This window comes from Bos taurus, chromosome 21 (assembly GCF_002263795.3).
Source record: "Bos taurus isolate L1 Dominette 01449 registration number 42190680 breed Hereford chromosome 21, ARS-UCD2.0, whole genome shotgun sequence".
In the NCBI taxonomy this organism is placed as follows: domain Eukaryota; kingdom Metazoa; phylum Chordata; class Mammalia; order Artiodactyla; family Bovidae; genus Bos; species Bos taurus.
The window spans coordinates 59383098-59402714 of record NC_037348.1 but is presented as its reverse complement, the minus strand read 5'-3'; the positions used below and the strand labels follow the sequence as shown (position 1 = coordinate 59402714).

Sequence of the window (19617 nt, the reverse complement as noted above, 5' to 3'; positions counted from 1 at the left end):
AGACATGCAGTCATTGGTCTGAGACTCAGTGTGGGCGGACACAGCCTAGGGCAGAAAGAGTTGAGGGTGAGAGATGTGGGGTCACTGGAATGGGCACAAACAGTCTGTTGGGTGTCGGTGAGATGGAGAAAGGCCACTCTGCCCCGTGGCACAGGGGTGGGCCTCCTTGGCCCTCAGTTTTCTCATTGACAGTGGGATAAACGGTAGAGTGTGTGTGTGAGAGAGTGTGCGTGTGTACATGTATGAACATGTGTGAGAAGACAGGAGGTCACTGAAATGGTTCTTCCCGAGTCGGATGGATCCAGAGGCAATACGAACATCCCGAGAGTCTTTCTCTTGAGAATTACGTCCTCTCCTGCCTGAATGCTGATGCTCATGGCTGTTTGCCCCTTGGCCGGGGCCACCTGGCATTGCCTGGAGGAGACTGTGAGCTGCCCCAGCTCAGGGCTGCGACCCTCCTGTCCTGGGTCCAGGTGTGCAAGGAGCTGGTTACAGCCCAGGGTGCATCTGCATCCAGGTCTGGGTGCTCCTGGAGGGAGATGAGCAGCTTTTTTTTTTTTTTAATGCAGCAGAAAAGTTAGTATGTACTCAACAGAGAGAGTGTTTGCAACACTTTTACAGCTCGAAGGCCTTCTGCTTCCCGAGCTGGCCTGGTGGCAGGGGTGACACTCAGGTGGCCTCCAGACTGAGTGCAGAAGCAGGGTGAACATGGGTTAATGGGTGTGAGCCAGACTCCATCTGCTCCCAGTTTTGTTTACTTCAGTTCAGTTGAGTCGCTCAGTCGTGTCTGACACTTTGCAATCCCATGGACTGCAGCACGTCAGACTTCCCTGTCCATCACCAACTCCCCGACTTTGCTCAAACTCACATCCATCAAGTCAGTGATGCCATCTGAACATCTCACCCTCTCTTGTCCCCTTCTCCTCCAGCCTTCAATCTTTCCCAGCATCAGGGGCTTTTCCAAGGAGTCCATCTTTGCATCAGATGGCCGAAGTATTGCAGTTTCAGCTTCAGCATCAGTGCTTCCAGTGACTGTTCAGGACTGATTTCCTTTAGCATGGACTGGTTTGATGTCCTTGCAGTCCAAGGGACTCTTAAGAGTCTTGTTTCCTATGACTTATTTTTATTCTGCTCATCTACTGCCTGGACATAAACACACACAGTCTCAGTTTTCCTTGACTTGTCAGCATCTTCAATTCTTTCTCTTGATGTTCGCTTGAGGTTGTAAAGGGAAGGAACACAAGGGTTATGATGATATGCACGGTATCCATGCCTTCCCTCCTTCCTTCACTCACTCATGAGCCCCCAGTTCATGCTGAGGATGCATTAAGCACTGGGAAACAAACCACAGTGTCTCCCTCAAGGACTTTTGGTTTCATGGAAAAATTCAGGCATTGCACAAATAGAGAGGATGACATAAACTCACATACATATCAGCAGCTTCAGTCATTATTAACATGGGGCCAATACAATTATTCCCTGCCTCCTAACCCTTTCCCTCTTTGGGATTTGTTTTGTAGCAAATCTTACACATCTTGTTATTTTAATCATAAGAATTTTAAAAATACTTAAAATGGCATATCACGCTTAAAAATAAGCATAAGTCCTTATTTTTATCAAATTTCAAGTTATCACTCCCCTGATGGGTGCGTAAACTTAAAAATCAAATTCTTTTAAAATTAGGATCCAAGCAATGTCTACACAATGCCTACACGAGGCATTTAATTATTCTGTCCTTAGATCTCTCTCTACTGAAGTGAAATTTACATAACATAAAACTAACCATTTTAAAGTATAAAATTTAATGATGATTATCACATTCACAATCCTGTGAAACTATTATTTCTTTTTAGTGTCTAACCATTTTAATCACCCCCAGAGCAAACCCTATACCTTTTAAGCTCTCACTCCCCATTCTACCCTTTCCCCAGGGCATGGTAACTCCTAATATGATTTTGGTGTCTCTGGATTTAACATCTGGATATTTTATATAAAAGGAATAATACGATATGTGACCTTTGGTGACCAGCATTTTTCACGCACCATAATGTTTTCAGGATTCATCCGCGTTGCGTGTGTATCGGTGTTTCGCTCCTTTCTGTGGCTGAAGCGTGTTCCTCTGTCTGCGTACACAGCACCGCGTTTATCCATTTGTCACCTTGCTGATCGTTTTCTGTTTTAGGTTTCTGGGGTTTTATAAATAAGCTGCTCTACACATTCACGTGCACACTGTTCTGTGGACGCATGTTTTCATTTTCCCTGGGTGTGTACATAGGCAGGGAATTGCTGGCTCACGTGCTCACTCTGCATTTAGCGCTTTGAAGAACCACCAAACCAATTTCTAGAGCAACGGCACCATTTTCACCAGCAGTGTACGATGGGTTCATTTCTCCATATCCTTGACAGCACATGTTGTTTAGTATCTATTATTATTATTAATATATCCCTCTTAGGTTTGAGGTAGTGTCTATTGTAGTTTTGATTCGCGTTTCCATAAGGGTGAATGATGGGTTTCTCAGGTAGCGCTAGTGGTGAAGAACTCGCCTGCCAATGCAGGAGACCTAAAAGAAGTGAGTTTGATGCCTGGGCCGGGAAGATCCACTGGAAGAGGGCGTGGCTCCAGTATTCTTGCCTGGAGAATCCCAAGGACACAGCAGCCTGGTGGGCTATAGTCCAGCTATAATTTTACTCACAAAAAGGGATTAGTGATATGACTGGGGTAGATCTTCTGACTTTCTATTTGTTTTGCCTTTGATCCATCTGTAGTTTGTGTTGTTTTGTGTTTCCTCTTGCTGTATTTTTGGGTTATTTGAGGAGTTTTCATGTTTTTGTTTCACTCAACTGTTGGATTAAAACCTATACTTCTTAGTTTGTGTATTTTTTCAGTGTATTGAGAATGTACAATACATCTTTAACTCATCAATACGTATCTGATAATACTGTATCACGTCAAGTAAAGCATAAAACCTTATCTCAGTATTCTTGTTTTTCTCCCTTTTGTCCCATGTGCTCTTGTTCCTTTTCTATAATTTACACGTGTTAAATCCCATAATACACTACAACTTTTATTTTCTATGCACAGTTAATTGCCCATCAAAGAGATTCACAATCAGGAAAAAAAACAACAACAACAACAAAAAACATGTTTATTATTTTTGGCACTCTTTATTCCTCTTTACAAATTTTTATTTGCCTATTTACTTTCTGTCCCAAGAACTTGCTTCAACACTTTTTGTAATGCAGGTCTACTGGTAATGGATTGTCTTAGATCTTGTTTGTCAAAAAAAATCACTACTTTGCCTTCATTAAAAAATATTTTTGCTGGTTATACAAATGTCATCTTATAAAACAACACGCATTTCTTGTTACTGTCTCTCACAATTTTGTCACTCAATTCTGTTGGGCTCAGTAAGGCTGTTTCCACTCTGGGTGTCTCCTGTGCTTACTCGCGGACCATGGCTGACTGAAGCCATCGGACGCCTCCTTACTCACATGCCTGGTGGTTGATGCTGCTGTGAGCAAAGATCTCAGCTGAGCTGTGGTCAGGACACGCACATGGCTTACTTCCATGTGGCTTGGCCTTCCTCACAGTGCTGGTCTAAACTCAGAAACCACAGGCATCACTTGCCTCCACCATAATAGTTGACAGTCATAACGGCCCAGCGAGGAACTGCCAAGATGACATCCCAAGATGGAAAGTATTGTTTTGGTTCTCTGCAAAATATTTCCTCCCAAGTATTCCCTATATTATCATTTAGATTTATGTTTTGCTTTCTTTTTACTCCTTTTTCTTCTCCTTAGGTTTCCTACTGTGACTAAAATTGTCTTACTTTCTTTTTTGCCATATCATAGTCGATTTGTTTGTTTAGTATGTCCTTCTTTTCTCTATGGGCTTTCCTTTCTCTGTGGTCGAAATTGGGTGTTGGGTACAAATGTTCTTGGAAATTAGATACAAGTCTTTCATCCAAAGTGTACTTTTAAAAAATTTTTTTAATTTATTTTAATCGAAGGCTAATTACTTTGCAATACTGTGGTGGTTTTGCCATATCTGACATGAATCAGCCATAGGTGTACAAGTGTCCCCTATCCTGAACCCCCCTCCCACCTCCCTCCCCATCCCATCCTTCTGGGTTATTCCACTGCACCGGCTTTGAGTGCCCTGTTTCATGCATCGAACTTGGACTGATGATCTATTTCACATAGGTAATATACATGTTTCAATGCTGTTCTCTCAAATCAACCCACCCTCACCTTCTCCCACAGAGTCCAAAAATCTGTTCTTTATATCTGTGTCTCTTTTGCTGTCTCACATATAGGGTCATCATTACCATCTTTCTAAATTCCATATATATGCGTTAATATACTGTATTGGTGTTTTTCTTTCTGATTTACTTGCCTCTGTATAATAGGCTCCAGTTTCATCCACCTCATTAGAACTGACTCAAATGCATTCTTTTTAATCAGTTCAGTTCAGTGTAGTTGCTCAGTCGTGTCCGACTCTTTGCAACCCCATGAATCGCGGCACGCCAGGTCTCCCTGTCCATCACCAACTCCCGGAGTTCACTCAAACTCACGTCCATCAAGTCGGTGATGCCATCCAGCCATCTCATCCTCTGTCGTTCCCTTTTCCTCCTGCCCTCAATCCTTCCCAGCATCAGAGTCTTTTCCAATGAGTCAACTCTTCACATGAGGTGGCCAAAGCACTGGAGTTTCAGCTTCAGCATCAGTCCTACCAATGAACACCCAGGACTGATCTCCTTTAGGACGGACTGATTGGATCTCCTTGCAGTCCAAGGGACTCTCAAGAGTCTTCTCCAACACCACAGTTCAAAAGCATCAATTCTTCAGCGCTCGGCTTTCTTCACAGTCCAACTCTCACATCCATACATGACCATAGCCTTAACTAGATGGACCTTTGTTGGCAAAGTAATGTCTCTGCTTTTTAATATGCTATCTAGGTTGGTCATAACTTTCCTTCCAAGGAGGAAGTGTCTTTTAATTTCATGGCTGCAATCACCATCTGCAGTGATTTTGGAGCCCCCCCAAAATGAAGTCTGACACTGTTTCCCCATCTATTTTCCATGAAGAGATAGAACCAGATGCCGTGATCTTCGTTTTCTGAATGTTGAGTTTTAAGCCAACTTTTTCCCTCTCCTCTTTCACTTTCATCAACAGGCTTTTGAGTTCCTCTTCACTTTCTGCCATAAGGGTGGTGTCATCTGCATATCTGAGGTTATTGATATTTCTCCCAGCAATCTTAATTCCAGCTTGTGCTTCTTCCAGACCAGCATTTCTCATGATGTACTCTGCATAGACGTTATATAAGCAGGGTGACAATATAGAGCCTTGACATACTCCTTTTCCTATTTGGAACCAGTCCGTTGTTCAATATCCAGTTCTAACTGTTGCTTTCTGACCTGCATACAGGTTTCTCAAGAGGCAGGTCAGGTGGTCTGGTATTCCCATCTCTCGAAGAATTTTCCACAGTTTGTTGTGATCCACACAGTCAAAGGCTTTGGCATAGTCAATAAAGCAGAAATAGAAGTTTTTCTGGAACTCTCTTGCTTTTTTGTTGATCTACAGATGCTGGCAATTCGATCTCTGGCTCTTCGGCCTTTTCTAAACCACCTCAAACATCTGGAAGTTCACGGTTCATGTATTGCTGAAGCATGGCTTGGAGAATTTGAGAGTAGAGGTTAGACTGTCAAAATAGGAATATTAAAAATACAAAAGAAAATCAATCACAAAAATTATAAAATATATATATATATGGAATTTGCTTTAAAAAATACGGTCTTTTTTGCAAGGTAATAGTGGATTATAAAAATGAAAATTAAAGGAGTAATAAATAACTTAAAAATTAAAAAAAATTAAAAGTGATAATAATAAAAATATATCTAAGAATTTCTCTGGAGCTTTTGTGGGCAGTGTGGAGTTAGTTCAGATTCAGATAGTTCCTTGCTCCAGCTTGTATTTCTTCTCAAGATCTATAGGCCCCTTCCAATGCTTAGTCAATGTTAACTACAGAGTTTTAATCTGGGCACCTGTCATTTCCAGAGCAGTTCCCTCTTGGCTTCCTCTCTTTCCAAGCCTCTTCAGTGCCTAATTTCTGCCCTGACACAAGGGGGCGAAGGTGGTCACTTTATTTAGGCTCACTTGTTCAGCTGTGTTGTGGGGAGGGAGGAACACTGCAAACATCACTGGCTTGTGTCAGGAGTGCTCGCAGTGTGTGGACCACACTGAGTTTGCCCCAGCTCACAGCGGCATGTGCTTTCCGGGTCTACACTGCTCAGGCTCCAGGTTGCTCTGCAGGGGCACTGTCCAAAGCAGGCCTGCATTCCATGCACTTTCCAGGTCTAAGCTGCTCAGGTTGAGTTTCTCGTGTACTCCACAAGGGCACAGATTCAGCTGGGCGTGTGATTTGTGCCCTTCCCAGATCCGAGCAGCTCAGGTGACCAGGTGCTTGGTGAGTGCACTGTCCCAGGTGGGCCGTGCATGTTAATCACCTCCCTGGTCCCAGCTGCTCTGTTTCTGCCCCCCGACCCCCACCCCGGAGAGCACCGTCTCAGGTGTGCCGTGTATCTCCTCTGGGGAGCTGATCTCAGGCTGTGACCCTCCTGGCAGATGTCAACCATCCAGGATCCCAGGAAGACATGGTTAGCAACTGAGGGCCTGCTCACATTTGGTGGAGGGTGCCATCTCTGGGGCCGAGATTGCCCCTTGCCTTCCAACTCTGGCTGTGGCTCGCCTGCCTCTCTGCCTCCGGTGGTGGGGGAGGGGCTTGTACGCAGGTGGCTAGCTTTCCTTTGGTGTTCCCTCAATCCTTTGTTCTGTGAGAGGGCCAGGTTGCACATTAGGTTAGAGCCTTTTGTTGGAAATTTCTCTCTCTCTCTCTTTTTTTCTCTCTGGCTATCCCACAGTTTGGGTTGCTGTCTCACCTAAGTTCCCACAGGTTGTCCTCAGGACATTCAGGCCAGGTCCTTATCCTAAGCATGCAGCCCGTGCCTCCCTGTCCAGCACCCACTTGCTGGTGGCAGAGGTGAGCATCTGGGCTACTTCTCTGTTGGCAGTTGTGGTTAGGTGCATATTCTGTGGTGTTTTTTTTTTTTTTTTTCCTCCCAGTTATGTTGCCCTCTGAGATTACAAAACTCTCCACTGAGCTGACGATGAGAGGGTTTCCTGCTGTGTGGAAATCTTTCCTTCACGATTCCCTCCCCAGGATGGGTCTCTGTAGTCCCTAACTCTTTTGTCTCTTTGTCTTTTATAAGTTGTTCTACCTCCTTTGGAAGAGAATGGGCTGCCTTTCTGGGTGCCTGGTGTTCTCTGCAAGCATTCAGAAGTTGTTTTGTGGAAGTCACTCAGCATTCAAATGATCTTTGGATGAATCTGTAGGGGAGAAAGTGGTCTCCCTGTCCTATTCCTCCGCCATCTTGGGACCACACTCGAAAGTACACTTTTTTTCCCCTCACCAAGATAGACTATTATCTTCCTCCTGCCTTACATCTAGGGTTTGTTTTCCAGCCTAAGATAAAACCATCAAAAATTGTTGTTGTTCAGTCTCTAAGTAATGTCCAACTCTTTGTGACCCCGTGGACTGCAGATTGCCAGGCTTCCTTGTCCTTCACCATCTCCCCTTTGCTCAGTCTCATGTCCACTGAGTCGGTGATGCCATCCAACTATCTCATCCTCTGCCTCTCACTTCTCTCCTCCTGTTCTCAATCTTTCCAAGCATCAGGGTCTTTTCCAGTGAGTTGGCTCTTTGCATCAGGTGGCCAAAGTCTTTGGAGCTTCAACTTCAGCATCGTTCCTTCCAATGAATATTCAGGCTTGATTTTCTTTACAATTGACTGTTTTGATCTCCTTGCAGTCCAAGGAAGTCTCAAGAGTCTTCTCTAGCACCACAATTCAAAAGTATCCATTCTTCAGCATTCAGCTTCTTTATGGTCCAACTCTCACATCTTTATGTGATTACTGGAAAAACCATAGTGTTGATTATACACACCTTTGTGAACAAAGTGATGTCCCTGTTTTTAATATGCTGTCTAGGTTTGTCAAAGCCTTCCTACCAAAGAAGGAGTATCTTTTAATTTCATGGATGCAGTCACTGTTCACAGTGATTTGGAGCCCAAGAAAATAATAATCCTTTGTTTCCATTATTTCTCCTTCTATTTGCCACAAAGTGATGAGACTGGATGCTATGATCTTAGTTTTTTGAATATTGAGTTTCAAGCCAGCTTCCCCTCTTGACTCCCATTAAATAGAAGGTGGATGTGGCAATGAGCCCTCTACGACCTGGCAAAAAACATGAAGAATACAAGCAGGCTGGGTCCCTGACAAATTGGAATCACCATTTCAACCCACCACTGCTTAAATCAGGACAAGAGAAAAATAAACTGTAGTCTTGTTTTAGCCACTATTTTCTTTGGGGTTCTCTGCAACTTCAAAATGTACAGTCAATTCTGGAAATCACTGGAGACTCAAAGGGCACAGATCATGAATTCAGGACAGATGAGGCCAAACTCTTCTTTACCGTCTCAGTGTCTTACTGTCAATGAACATCTATGAGATTCAGGAAGCATGCAGCACTATGAAAAAGAAACAAAATTCTGTCCTACCGGAGCTTACACCTAGAGTTATTTGATTAACTCTTCATAACATGCCTCCCCCACCTCTTTCCAGAAAGCAAAGTGATCTTATCTGCATTTTAGAGATAAAGAGATCAAAGTCCACGAATTTTCAATAAATATTGTGGGATCACACAGCTGGTAAGCAGTGCTATCTGGATTGACCCTTACCTCATTTCAAAGCCATACCCTCACCTCTAAGCCATCACTGTGCTGCTTCCTTCATAGTCATGTCCAATTCTTTGCAACCTCTTTGGACCTTAGCCTGCTGTGCTCCTTTATTCATGAGATTTTTCAGACAAGAATGCTGGAGCCCGTTGCCATTTCCTGCTCCAGGGATCCTTCCTGACCCAGGGGTCGAACCTGGGTGTCCTGTGTTACTGGCAGATTCTTTTCCTGCTGAGCCATCGGGGAAGCCCAACATCATTGTCAGTTGGTTGCAAACTATGCTTGGTAGAACCCCAGTGGTCCCCAGAAGTCTGGCAGGGATTGTCATGGCTGGAGGGATGTGACTATGATGGGTGAAGGGACAGGTTTTTCCCATGAGCACAGAAAATACCTGAAATTATCTCATTGAGACAGCTAAGGAGACCTCAAGGTCAAGAAAGGAGGACAATCCGCTCTTAGGGTGAACCAATAATGAAGGACAGCAGGGTGATGTCCAAGTCACAGCAGGTCCCCCAAACAGATGGTGCTGGAGACCAGAGGCCCCAGACACTGGTATTCCTGACACTCTTTGGGCACCTCAGACTCACAGCACTTCTGTGGGAGTGGGGGAGGAGTGCTTCAACTTACAAATCAAGCTGTAAAAAATAGTGTATTGCACACTCACACACACACTTCAAAGAAAAGTGACTAATAAATACAAAACAATGTTAACTTGGATTTCCCTGGGCGCTAGCGTTCTGGGAAATACTTTACAAGCCCTTCTCTACATTTTCAGGGTTTCTCCATGATCCTTAAAGAGGATATCAGACCAGGAATAAAACACTAATAAAACAGAGTCAATAACTCTTTAAAAAGAACAATAATTTGGAGTAGTTTTCAGTGATTCATTTGATGTTTTCTGAGTTGTCACATCTTCCTCAGTGAGTATTTCATAAACAGAAGAGAACTCTAACATGCAAAAGGTTTTTATGTGTGTTTATTTACTGTCTATTTTTTAAGGGGAAAAACATCTATTTCGTTAACTAGATTGTCTGAGTAGACATAATGAATCCTGTTACCAAAAATGTTCATCTGCCCATTTCCAGTCAGAGGCGTTGTTTCCTCCTACATTTCGCAAGCCAGAGAAGAGGTCTTTGCAGGATAAATAGACAAACGCAGTCATGAAACTCCTGCATCCAGGCAGATGGTGACTGCGGATCCATCCCCACCTCCCGCTCTCACAGGCAGGTAATCCGTGATGCTCCCACACGGGGAGCCAAGGGACCCCTTTCCCAGGTGGCTCTGGCCTCGGTCAGGGGTCGGTAGAACCTAAGGCAGGAGGGAGGTGGGAGGACGTGTGTCTGATGCTGGGAGGGTTCTGAGTCCTCTGAAGACCAGTCCTCTCTGGGTCTCAGTGTTCATCCTGCAAAGGGAGAGATGTGCCACCAGGGCTTCTGGGGGCATTTCTGCTTTTGAGTCTTTGGGGTTGTGATTCGAGCCAGCTGTGCCCCATCCAGCTGTGCATCCAGCGTCAGGTCAGAGGTCCTCCGAGGGCCCTGAGGTGCGTCTCCTTGCCTGGCACAGGGCGCTGCTCTCAGGTAGCTCTGGAGACAGAATCAGTGCACCAGGTCCCCCTGGGCAGAGGGGTCTCCAGGGTGATTCCTGCTCTTCACTATCCCTCCAGGGCCCCCGGCCAAGCTAACTGTCAGGTACGTCTATTCGGCATTGGAGACACAGGCTTCTCAGAGGCAGAGGCCACCCTCCAACCAGAACAGGTGAGAAAGCACAACTCCTCCAGGAATAAGTCTTGGAAGAAAATGGTTAACCTGTTTGGGAAAAAACCATTGTACCAACTTGAGTAAACTAACAGTTTAGGCAATCGATCGCCTCTCTCCCCAGGCTTGTGTGAAGGCCTTTCCCCTGGTCTCTGGACAAAAATTAGCTCAACTTCCTGCCCTACACCCCTCCTCCTCTCCCCTCCAATCTGCTCCCATCTCTGCCTCTTGTCTCTCTCACCTTCCCCCTCCCACCCCAGCAGCCCTCTCTCTTCTGAGATGAGGGGCAGAGGCTGCAGGGAAACAGCCCTCTTTGCTGAGGTCACAGCTTTGATCTCAGTCTCTCCTGAGGCTTCTGGGCAGTATCTCGGTCCTCTGTCTCCAGGGATCACAGTCTGGCTTGTAGAGTCCTGGAGAGGGTGGCCAGTGGAGGGGGTGACACGTCTGGAACTCCTCTTAGGAGCCCAGCACCTTCATCCTGTATGTCATCTGAGTCATTCCACATGTTGGACAGAGGTGGGAACTGAGGATCAGAGAGGTTCAGTCACTGCTCATCACCACACCGCACTCACAAATGGTCCAAACAAAATCCTCGAGCAAGTCTCTGAGACTCTGAGCTCACCCTGCTTCTCCCCACTAGGAGGCTTTTCCAGGTTCTTGACAGAAACACCCTCCATGTGTCCATGAGGCAGGGGCTGAACAGAACGCTCTGCCCTCCTTGTTCTTTGCACCAGCCCTCCTCAGGGCAGCCAGGCTCCAGCACGGCTCCCGCTGCCTGTGTAGGCCTCTCTCCTAAACCCTCACTGTGACCAGGCACCTCGATGGGAGAGCCTCCCTGAGGTCACACCCTTGTCCTCAGAGGTGGGGAGAGGTGTGTGTCCTCTGATCAGTGCAGGGCTCCTTCCTGGGGGACAGAGAAGGGACATGGTAAGAAAGGAGCCCTGCTTTCTAGGCCCGATGACAGAGTCTGTCCTGGGAGAGGGATGCCTTCTTGCTGGACAGCACCTCACACCCATCACCAGCTTCCCCACCCTGGAGCCAGGCATCCCAGGCTTGTCACTCTCACTCCTCAACGGCTTGCTGTGTGGCCCTGGAAAAGCCCCTTCCCCTCTCTGCGCCCAGTCTCTCCACTGGGGAAACTGTCACAGCACTTGACCAAAGGGTGAGAGGGAGCCCAGAGCCTCCTCGTGTGTGCTGGGAGCCCAGGAAGGTTCCTACCTGTGGGAGGTCACAGAGCAGCAGGGCTGAGAGAACAGAAAGCACGGGGGACAGTGGCAGGGGTTGGGACATCATCTGACACGTGGAGACTGAAAGGAGCTTTGCTTTTCAGACATGAGGGCAGAGAGACTGTCCCCCCTCCTGGCTCTGGGGCTCCTGGTGGCTGGGATCCGCAGTGTCCACTGCCTCCCAGAGAATGTGGTGGTGAAGGACCGGCACAGAAGGGTGGATGGCCACACGTTAGCCTCCAGCAACACCGACTTCGCCTTCAGCCTCTACAAGCAGTTGGCTTTGAAGAACCCCAATAAGAATGTCATGTTCTCCCCGCTGAGTGTCTCCATGGCCTTGGCCTTCCTGTCTCTGGGGGCCCGTGGCCCCACCCTGACAGAGATCCTGGAAGGCCTCAAGTTCAACCTCACGGAGATCCAGGAGACACAGATCCACCAGGGCTTCCAGCACCTCCTGCAGGCGCTCAATCGACCCAGCAACCAGCTGCAGCTGAGCGTGGGCAACGCCATGTTTGTGCAGGAGGAGCTGAAGCTGCTGGACAAGTTCATAGAAGATGCCCGTGTGCTGTACTCCTCCGAGGCCTTCCCGACCAACTTCGGGGATCCTGAAGCTGCCAAGAGTCTAATAAATGACTATGTGAAGAAAAAAACCCAGGGGAAAATTGAGGAGCTGTTCAAGGACCTTTCCCCAAGAACGGTGTTGGTCCTGGTGAACTACATCTACTTTAAAGGTGGGTGCCTGTTTGTCTCAGAAGGAAACACATGCTTAGTTTTGTGTCTTCAGAGCGATTTCTATTTCAGCTCAGCCAGTTCTGTTGCTGGGCAGTACAGAGGAGGATGTCATCAATGAGGACAGCTTGGGCACTAAGACCCTGTCCCTGTCATAGTCCTTGTCTATTTGGGGGTTTTCTAAATCACAGCTGTCATTGCAACACACAAGGGCTGGGGAGCTGTTAATCCTTTCTGAGCCACAGTGAAGCAAAAGTCACTCAGCTGTGTCTGACTCTGTGACCCCGTGGGCTGTAGCCTGTCAGGCTCCTCTGTCCATGGAATTCTTTAGGTCAGAATACTGGAGTGGGTCGCCATTCCCTTCTCCAGGGGATCTTCCCAACCCAGGGATTGAACCCAGGTCTCACACATTGCTGGCAGATTCTTTACTATCTGAGCCATGGGGAGCCTTTTTATTCTCAAACTTGCCTGACTACCTGGAGGAAGGAGCTTTCCTCTAAGGTCACTCTGGAGTGGCCGGGAACCCCAGCTTCTTTTAACACATACAAGGAAAGCCAAGCTCCGCACACTGTGGGCTGTGTGTGACCTGTGCTCCTCTAAGGGGACTTGGTCTCAGCGGGTGGAGGTGGGGCTGGTGGCTGGCTTCATGCTGTGACAGCCTCTGAGCAGCCTGGCCAACTCAAGGCACTTCAGTTGTGCTCCGTTATAGCTATGAGGGTAGCATTGGCAAGGCCAACCCCAGAGGGAAGCCTCAAGGAAGGACAATACCCGGGACAGACTCTTTTCCAGATTCTAGCTGGTCCAGGGCCCAGTCCCATTGGTAGAAACCCAACACTGCAAACCTCATCCTGGAAACTCATAAAGGGCAGAGTGAAGGCAGGAAGATTTCACACATGGAGCCAGTGGTGCTAAAGGAACACGGAATAAAGATACAAAGAATGATCATTGAGCAAGGGGGTGGTCGGGTGCCTAAGGGACACCCGCTTGGGGGACATATTCGCCCTGAACTGGAAACTGCTGGCAGAGCCCTGGGTAGCCCTCCTGGATATGTATTTTCTTCTGTAAATGAAGCCATAGATTCCCAGTTCTCTGGAAAATTGTTAATAATCCAGGCCAGATCTACTATGTTTCTTCCTTGACTTTTCTGTGTTCTAATCTTCTACCACCCTGACCTGTCCCAGGACTTTCTCCTCCCCAGGGGTACCCCACCAGCCCAGCTTTCCCTCTCCTCCTGTCTCTAACCATGGGGACACAGGCAGGGGTGGAGACAAAGCAGGAAGCAGGGGTGGGTATATCCTCATTGAGCCCCATGGCGCCAATCTCCCCAAGAACCCCACCCCCCAACACTAAGGTCTCCATCTTCCTTGGGGAACACCCAAGCCTCCTCCTCTGCACTCGGGGTCCCCGTGTGGCTCCTGCTCCAGCCGGGCTCACAGGCCATGGGGACGGGTGTCCTCCCTACAAAGCCAACGACTAACACCTCGTCACTAACATGACCCCTTGAAGGACCAGGTGGTCCCATATCTCCCCAGGCCCAGCCTCATCCCCATCTCTACCTTGCCCTCCACATTCCTGTTGACTTCACATGTAGCACAACTAACCAGCTTTGTTTAATGCTCCCCTTCTCAATCCTGACCTGTGGGGTTCACCCCCATCCCCAAGGACTTAACCACCTGCCCAGGTGTATGGTCACACCCAGCAGGTCCATTCCCAGAGGCACGTGGTGGGAGGGGCTGCTGCCATGGGGAGGGTCTTCCCCACTCAAGGACCAGGGCCGAGGAGGGAGAGACTGCAGCACTTGCACTCACACACTCTTCACCTGTCCCCCCATCTCCAGCCCAATGGAAGACCCGCTTTGACCCCAAACACACTGAGCAGGCAGAGTTCCACGTGAGCGACAACAAGACGGTGGAGGTGCCCATGATGACCCTTGACCTGGAAACCCCTTACTTCCGGGACGAGGAGCTGGGCTGCACGCTGGTGGAGCTCACGTACACCAGCAACGACAGCGCCCTCTTCATCCTCCCCGACAAGGGCAAAATGCAGGACCTGGAAGCCAAGCTGACCCCGGAGATGCTGACGAGGTGGCGAAACTCCCTGCAGCCCAGGTGACTGTCCCCAGGACCCAGAGCTGTGGGTTCAGCTGCCTTCTTGGTCCTTCCCCCTCTCCCTGGACTCCTGACCCCCAGCAATAGGGCCTCAGGAATGTGCAGGGCAGGGGCAGGATGGGAGAGCCCACCATGATGACCTTGCCCTTTGCTGCCTGCCTGGCTCAGTGCTTAAATCCTTCTGTAAGTTGATGACATCTGAGAGGGTGGGAGCTGAAGGTTTGGCTCCCATTAACAAGGGCTGAGTCATGAGAACTCCACATGACCCTCAGTACTCACGAGCTTCTCCCCTGACTTCTCCTCTTGAAGGTAGAAGGATCGAATAGAATCGGGTGAGGGCCCGGGTGTGATGGGCTCTGAGGACCACACTGGCGCTGTCTTTCCACTGTAGTCACTCGTTTATCCACTCACCCAGTCAGCACTGGTTGAATAGGTTAACTGAGGACATGCTACGCCTCAGGGACTGACTTAGACCCTGTGGTAGGTCAGAAAATAAACGCTAAATTCTCTGTCCTCATGGCACTCTATAATTGTGGAAGACAGACTGGAAATAAATATAAATACTTTATTAGGTTGAGAGGGGACAAATGGGGAGGTGGGGAGAGTAAAGCACAGTAAAAAGGAGAAGAAAATTGTATCCAGAGGTAGTTTGTGATCATAAATAGGGTGGCCCTTAGGTGACGTTGCAGTGAGAGACTGAGCCTTCTGGATGTGTTGGGAAAAAGCATTTCTGGCCAAGGGAATAACCAGGGCAAATCCTCTGATGCAGGAGCGAGCCTGGTGTGGTTGAGGATTATTGAGGCCAGAGCAAGAGAGCAGAGGGAGAGAGAGGGGAAGCTGGGCAAGGTCAGGGCCCCCCCCCCCGAGGGTGGACTCAGGTCACTTGAGGCCTTGCAGACTCCTTAAGCTCCCCCTGCCCTGGTGCCTGCCTGGCATGTTAGACTCCTGCAGATTGGAATGGATAAACAACAAAATAAAGGGATTTAGCCTGAGGGGTCTAGAAACTGAGAACAGGAGTCCTTATTCCAGGGAGAAGGGGGTTGGTTAAGAGGAATCATTGGAAGACCATGCTGTGAGGTGGGAAAAGGCAGACATCTTTTCAAGCAGGTGTTCAAATTTATTTTCCTTGTTTCCTAGACGAATACATGAACTCTACCTGCCAAAATTTTCCATCAAAAGCAACTATGAACTGAATGACACCCTCTCCCAGATGGGCATTAAGAAAATATTCACCGACGCTGACCTGTCAGGAATCACAGGGACCGCGGACCTGGTAGTCTCCCAGGTGAGTCTTAAATTTGGACAATTCATCCTCCTATCAGAGCGCTAAACGTGGAGGCCAGACAGAGGGCAGGTCACCTGGAATTTGCAAAATAACTGCATTTGTTGAAACTCAGTCTCCCTCCCTGGGACTCCCCAAGCTCAGGAGAGCTGGGTTACAATCACGATGACATCAGGTCCCGCCTTCCCTGAATTATAAAGTGACACAGAAGCCTGTCATTGGGAAGGACCCGGAGTGGAAACAGCAGTGGACCCATATCAGGCTCCATCTTTCTCTGCCTTTTTGGGGGAAACGATCACATTTCTGCATCCCCAAATTTTCATCTTTAAAAGGAGCATATAGTTCTCAGTTCCTGTTTGGTGCCTAGAGGAGCAGGTAAGAGGTCATAGGTACTAACAAAGTCTCTAAAGCAACCGTGGTGAAAATTCACTAAGAGTAGGCGAGAAAACACCCAGTGTCCTGGTGCTGTGATCCTAGAGACAGAGAAGCCAGAGTGAATAGTGGGGTGGGGGTGGCTGGGCAGCCCTGCAGGCTCCCCTGCACCCCACCTGCCATAGGACCTGGTAAAGGAGGCACAGATGCTATGGGGCTTCGTGGTCCAGGGCTGGGAAGCCAATCCTAGGCAAGGGAGCTGAGGGCTCGGGGACATGTCAGCTGGGGCAGGAGAGGAGCAGAAAGCAGTGCTCACCCATCAGTTGCTTCGACATGGAGGGACTGTGGACATTTGCCTGCAAGAAAAATGACTTGACCTGGCCCTTTCCCCTATACTAGGGGGTCTTCAGAGACAGCACAGTCTCTGGGTTAGGAGAGTGAGTCCCTGTTCTTTTCCTATCTGATGCTGGGCACATCGCTCACAGACGTTCCCTTCAGTTTGCACGTCTATGTATCACAACTATGCAAACCAGTTGACAGTTTGTTGGGAGGACAAATAAGTAGAACAGATGGACAGTGGAGTGACGGGCCAGCGGCAGGTGGGTGAATGTCAGCCCCCTTAGAGGGGCTAGTGACTGCTCACCTCCGCCCACCCCGTCTCCGGTGGGTACTGCTCTGGTGTCCCCACAGGTGGTCCACGGCGCTGCGCTGGACGTGGATGAGGAGGGCACGGAAGGTGCTGCTGCCACGGGAATCGGCATAGAAAGAACGTTCTTGAGAATCATTGTGCGTGTCAACAGGCCCTTCCTGATTGCCGTAGTTCTCAAAGACACCCAGAGCATCATCTTTTTGGGGAAAGTCACCAACCCCAGTGAAGCCTAGAGCTCCGCTCTGAGCTGTGGGTGCCCTCCCTAAGGAGCAGGGTGCCCAGATCCCTGGGTGCAGCCTGGCCCCTGGGCCCTGAGAATCCACTCTGCCTGCCCCCACCTGCTCACCACTGGAGAGGTGACAGTGACTCTGCTGGGAGCTCTACATGCACAGGGAGTCTGTGTCCGGGTCACAGGGAGACTCTGAAACCTCTCACAGCAATAAAGCACTTTCCTCGGACTTGCCTCTTTCCTGTGTGTCTCCACGCAGCTGCTGCCTGAGCCCTGAGGCCACCCCCACCCCGGACTTACCACATCTGCTCAGCCCACCCCAGACTCTGAGCCCCTCCCTCTGCCCCAGACTCACCAGCCATCCCAGGAGCAGGCTTCACACCTGTGACCAAGCCTGCTGGACCACAGGTCCAGGACTGAAAGGGGCCTTGCTGCCTGATGCCCACTTTCAGGGGCTCTGATCCCAGGTCCACGCTCACCCCTCCCTCCCCAGGACACACAGTGTGCCCTTTTCTGGCACAGCCCCTGAACCCTGGCATCCTGCAGCTGAGCTGGGTCTTTCTCCCCCAGAACCTCCCCTCTGCCTTCCAGGAGCAAACCTGGGAGACTAACTGCTTCCCGAGTCCCAGCTGAGCTCCTCCACCTCCTGACCAGTTCCACCTCCTCCCCTGACAGACGATTCCCATCAGGCAGAAGAGGTGTGCCAGGAGGGAAAGAGCAGCAAACACACACCTGTGATAAGAGCAACAACCCAGCCCTGCCTCCTACTGACATATGGACGGCTGTGTGATCTCCAGGGAGGACAGCTCCAATTGGTAATGATGGCGTCCCCCGCAACTGAAGGGTCGAGAGCTCTCTTTCAGGTAGCCCGCTAAGACCTCTACCTGGAAGAACCCATTTTTAGTCCTCATGATGATCATAACAGATACATCCTGTTACTCATCCTACTTTACACATAAGGAAACTGAGGAACAGAGAGCCTCTGTAATTTCCCTCAAGTTCACACAGCTACTAATTATGGCTGGCAGAATTTATCCCAACCTCCTCGATCAGAATACTGTGAGCCGCAGAGCCATTCTGCCCCATAAATGCTTCCACAGTGATGGTTCTCTAGGAACTGCAGATCTGAAGGGCAGGATGTGAGGAAGCAAGGCTCTGGATGCTGAGAGCAGAGGGCCAAACTTAGTTTGGGAGGTCAGGGAAAGTTTCCTGGAGGAGGTGATTTCTGTGATGTCATCAGAGGGAGAATAAGAATGTTATGGTGTGAAGAGACAGCAGAGTGTTCTGAGCAGCAGGAAGAGTGAGGGTGACATTTTCAAGAAGCTGAAAAATGAGGGCAGATCTGAAGTAGGAAATGAAAGGCTTACACAGACGGTGTGGCCATGATGGAGCCACTGGACCTCAAGTGGCCTGGCAATCAGTAGCCATGCTGGAAAGGTTCCAAAGAGTCCTAGGCAGCTTTAAAGGAATTTAAACAGAGCGTTGATGTGAGCAGATGTGCATGGTAGAGAGATGACTCTGGCTTCTATGTGAGAAGTGATTCAGGATCCAGGTCAGGCATACAGGCTGGGTATTGTCGACTTAAAAAATACTCACTACCTAAAAGTTGAGAGTTATGTTTTATTTGGTGGAAATTTTTAGGACTACAAACCTGAGAAAGAGCATCTCAAGTAACCCCGAGAAAAGTGTTCCCAGAAGGTAGGGAGAGGAGTCAGGTCGTATAGAAGTCTGCAACAAAGGGCAGGTGGTCTGAACATCATAAGTATTTTTGTGAATTAAAGAAAACCAGATATCCCAAGTTAAGGAATCTAGAGCTTTTCTCTGTATGGGAAGATGTGGGAGTCTGGGCTCACTGCAATCACTCCTTTCTCATGCGTCTCAGCTATCTGGGGCCAGTATCCGGCGTTTTTCACATCCAGAGTTCCTCAGTGCTCACTGTAGGGAGTGGCTGCAGCCTGAGTGGTGTGAGAGGCAGCAGGTATTCTCCTTCCTGAGTGCCCTTAGGACGCAGGAATTCTCTTTTGGAGGACTTGCTGATGACTGTGACATCCTTGTTTACTTATATGGCAGGAAATACTCCATTTCTCAGTATTCAACAAGTTATGGCAGGAATTGGGGCCAAAGTGGGTCCAGGCTTGAGAGGGAGAATGGGGAGATTGGAGGCCTGTGAAGAGAGCATTAAAGGACTGTGGGTGGATGTGGGTAGAAGAAGGAAAAACAACCCACGTTCAGTTTGGCTCCTGGGTGATGACAAGGCAACCCCCGCAGAAGGACCCCCAGCAGGAGGAGCAGGTTGTGGGGGAGGGGACACCTCTGGGTTGGAACCCCAGGGGTGTGGTTCCCAGGAGGCAACCAAGGGACCTGCTCAGGGAGGTGTTCTGGAGAGAATCAGGCTGGAGAGAAGCATGAGGATTCGTGCCCCCAGGATGGGCAGGTGAGTGGTGATGGGAGGAAGCCCCCTAAGCTGGGTACCATA

General features: G+C 48.8%; 1 protein-coding gene across 3 annotated transcripts; it reads left to right on the top strand.

Moving 5' to 3' along the window:
- Window positions 1-9948: 9948 nt before the first annotated feature.
- SERPINA3-3 (endopin 1b) lies at window positions 9949-17370 on the top strand. Of its 3 annotated transcripts, NM_001038204.2 has the most exon segments (6): window positions 9966-10019; window positions 10456-10546; window positions 11877-12503; window positions 14339-14609; window positions 15747-15894; window positions 16954-17368. In NM_001038204.2, coding segments are annotated over 4 exon segments (1236 nt in total). In that variant the 5' UTR covers window positions 9966-10019; window positions 10456-10546; window positions 11877-11878; the 3' UTR covers window positions 17146-17368.
- The last annotated feature ends 2247 nt before the right edge of the window (window positions 17371-19617 follow it).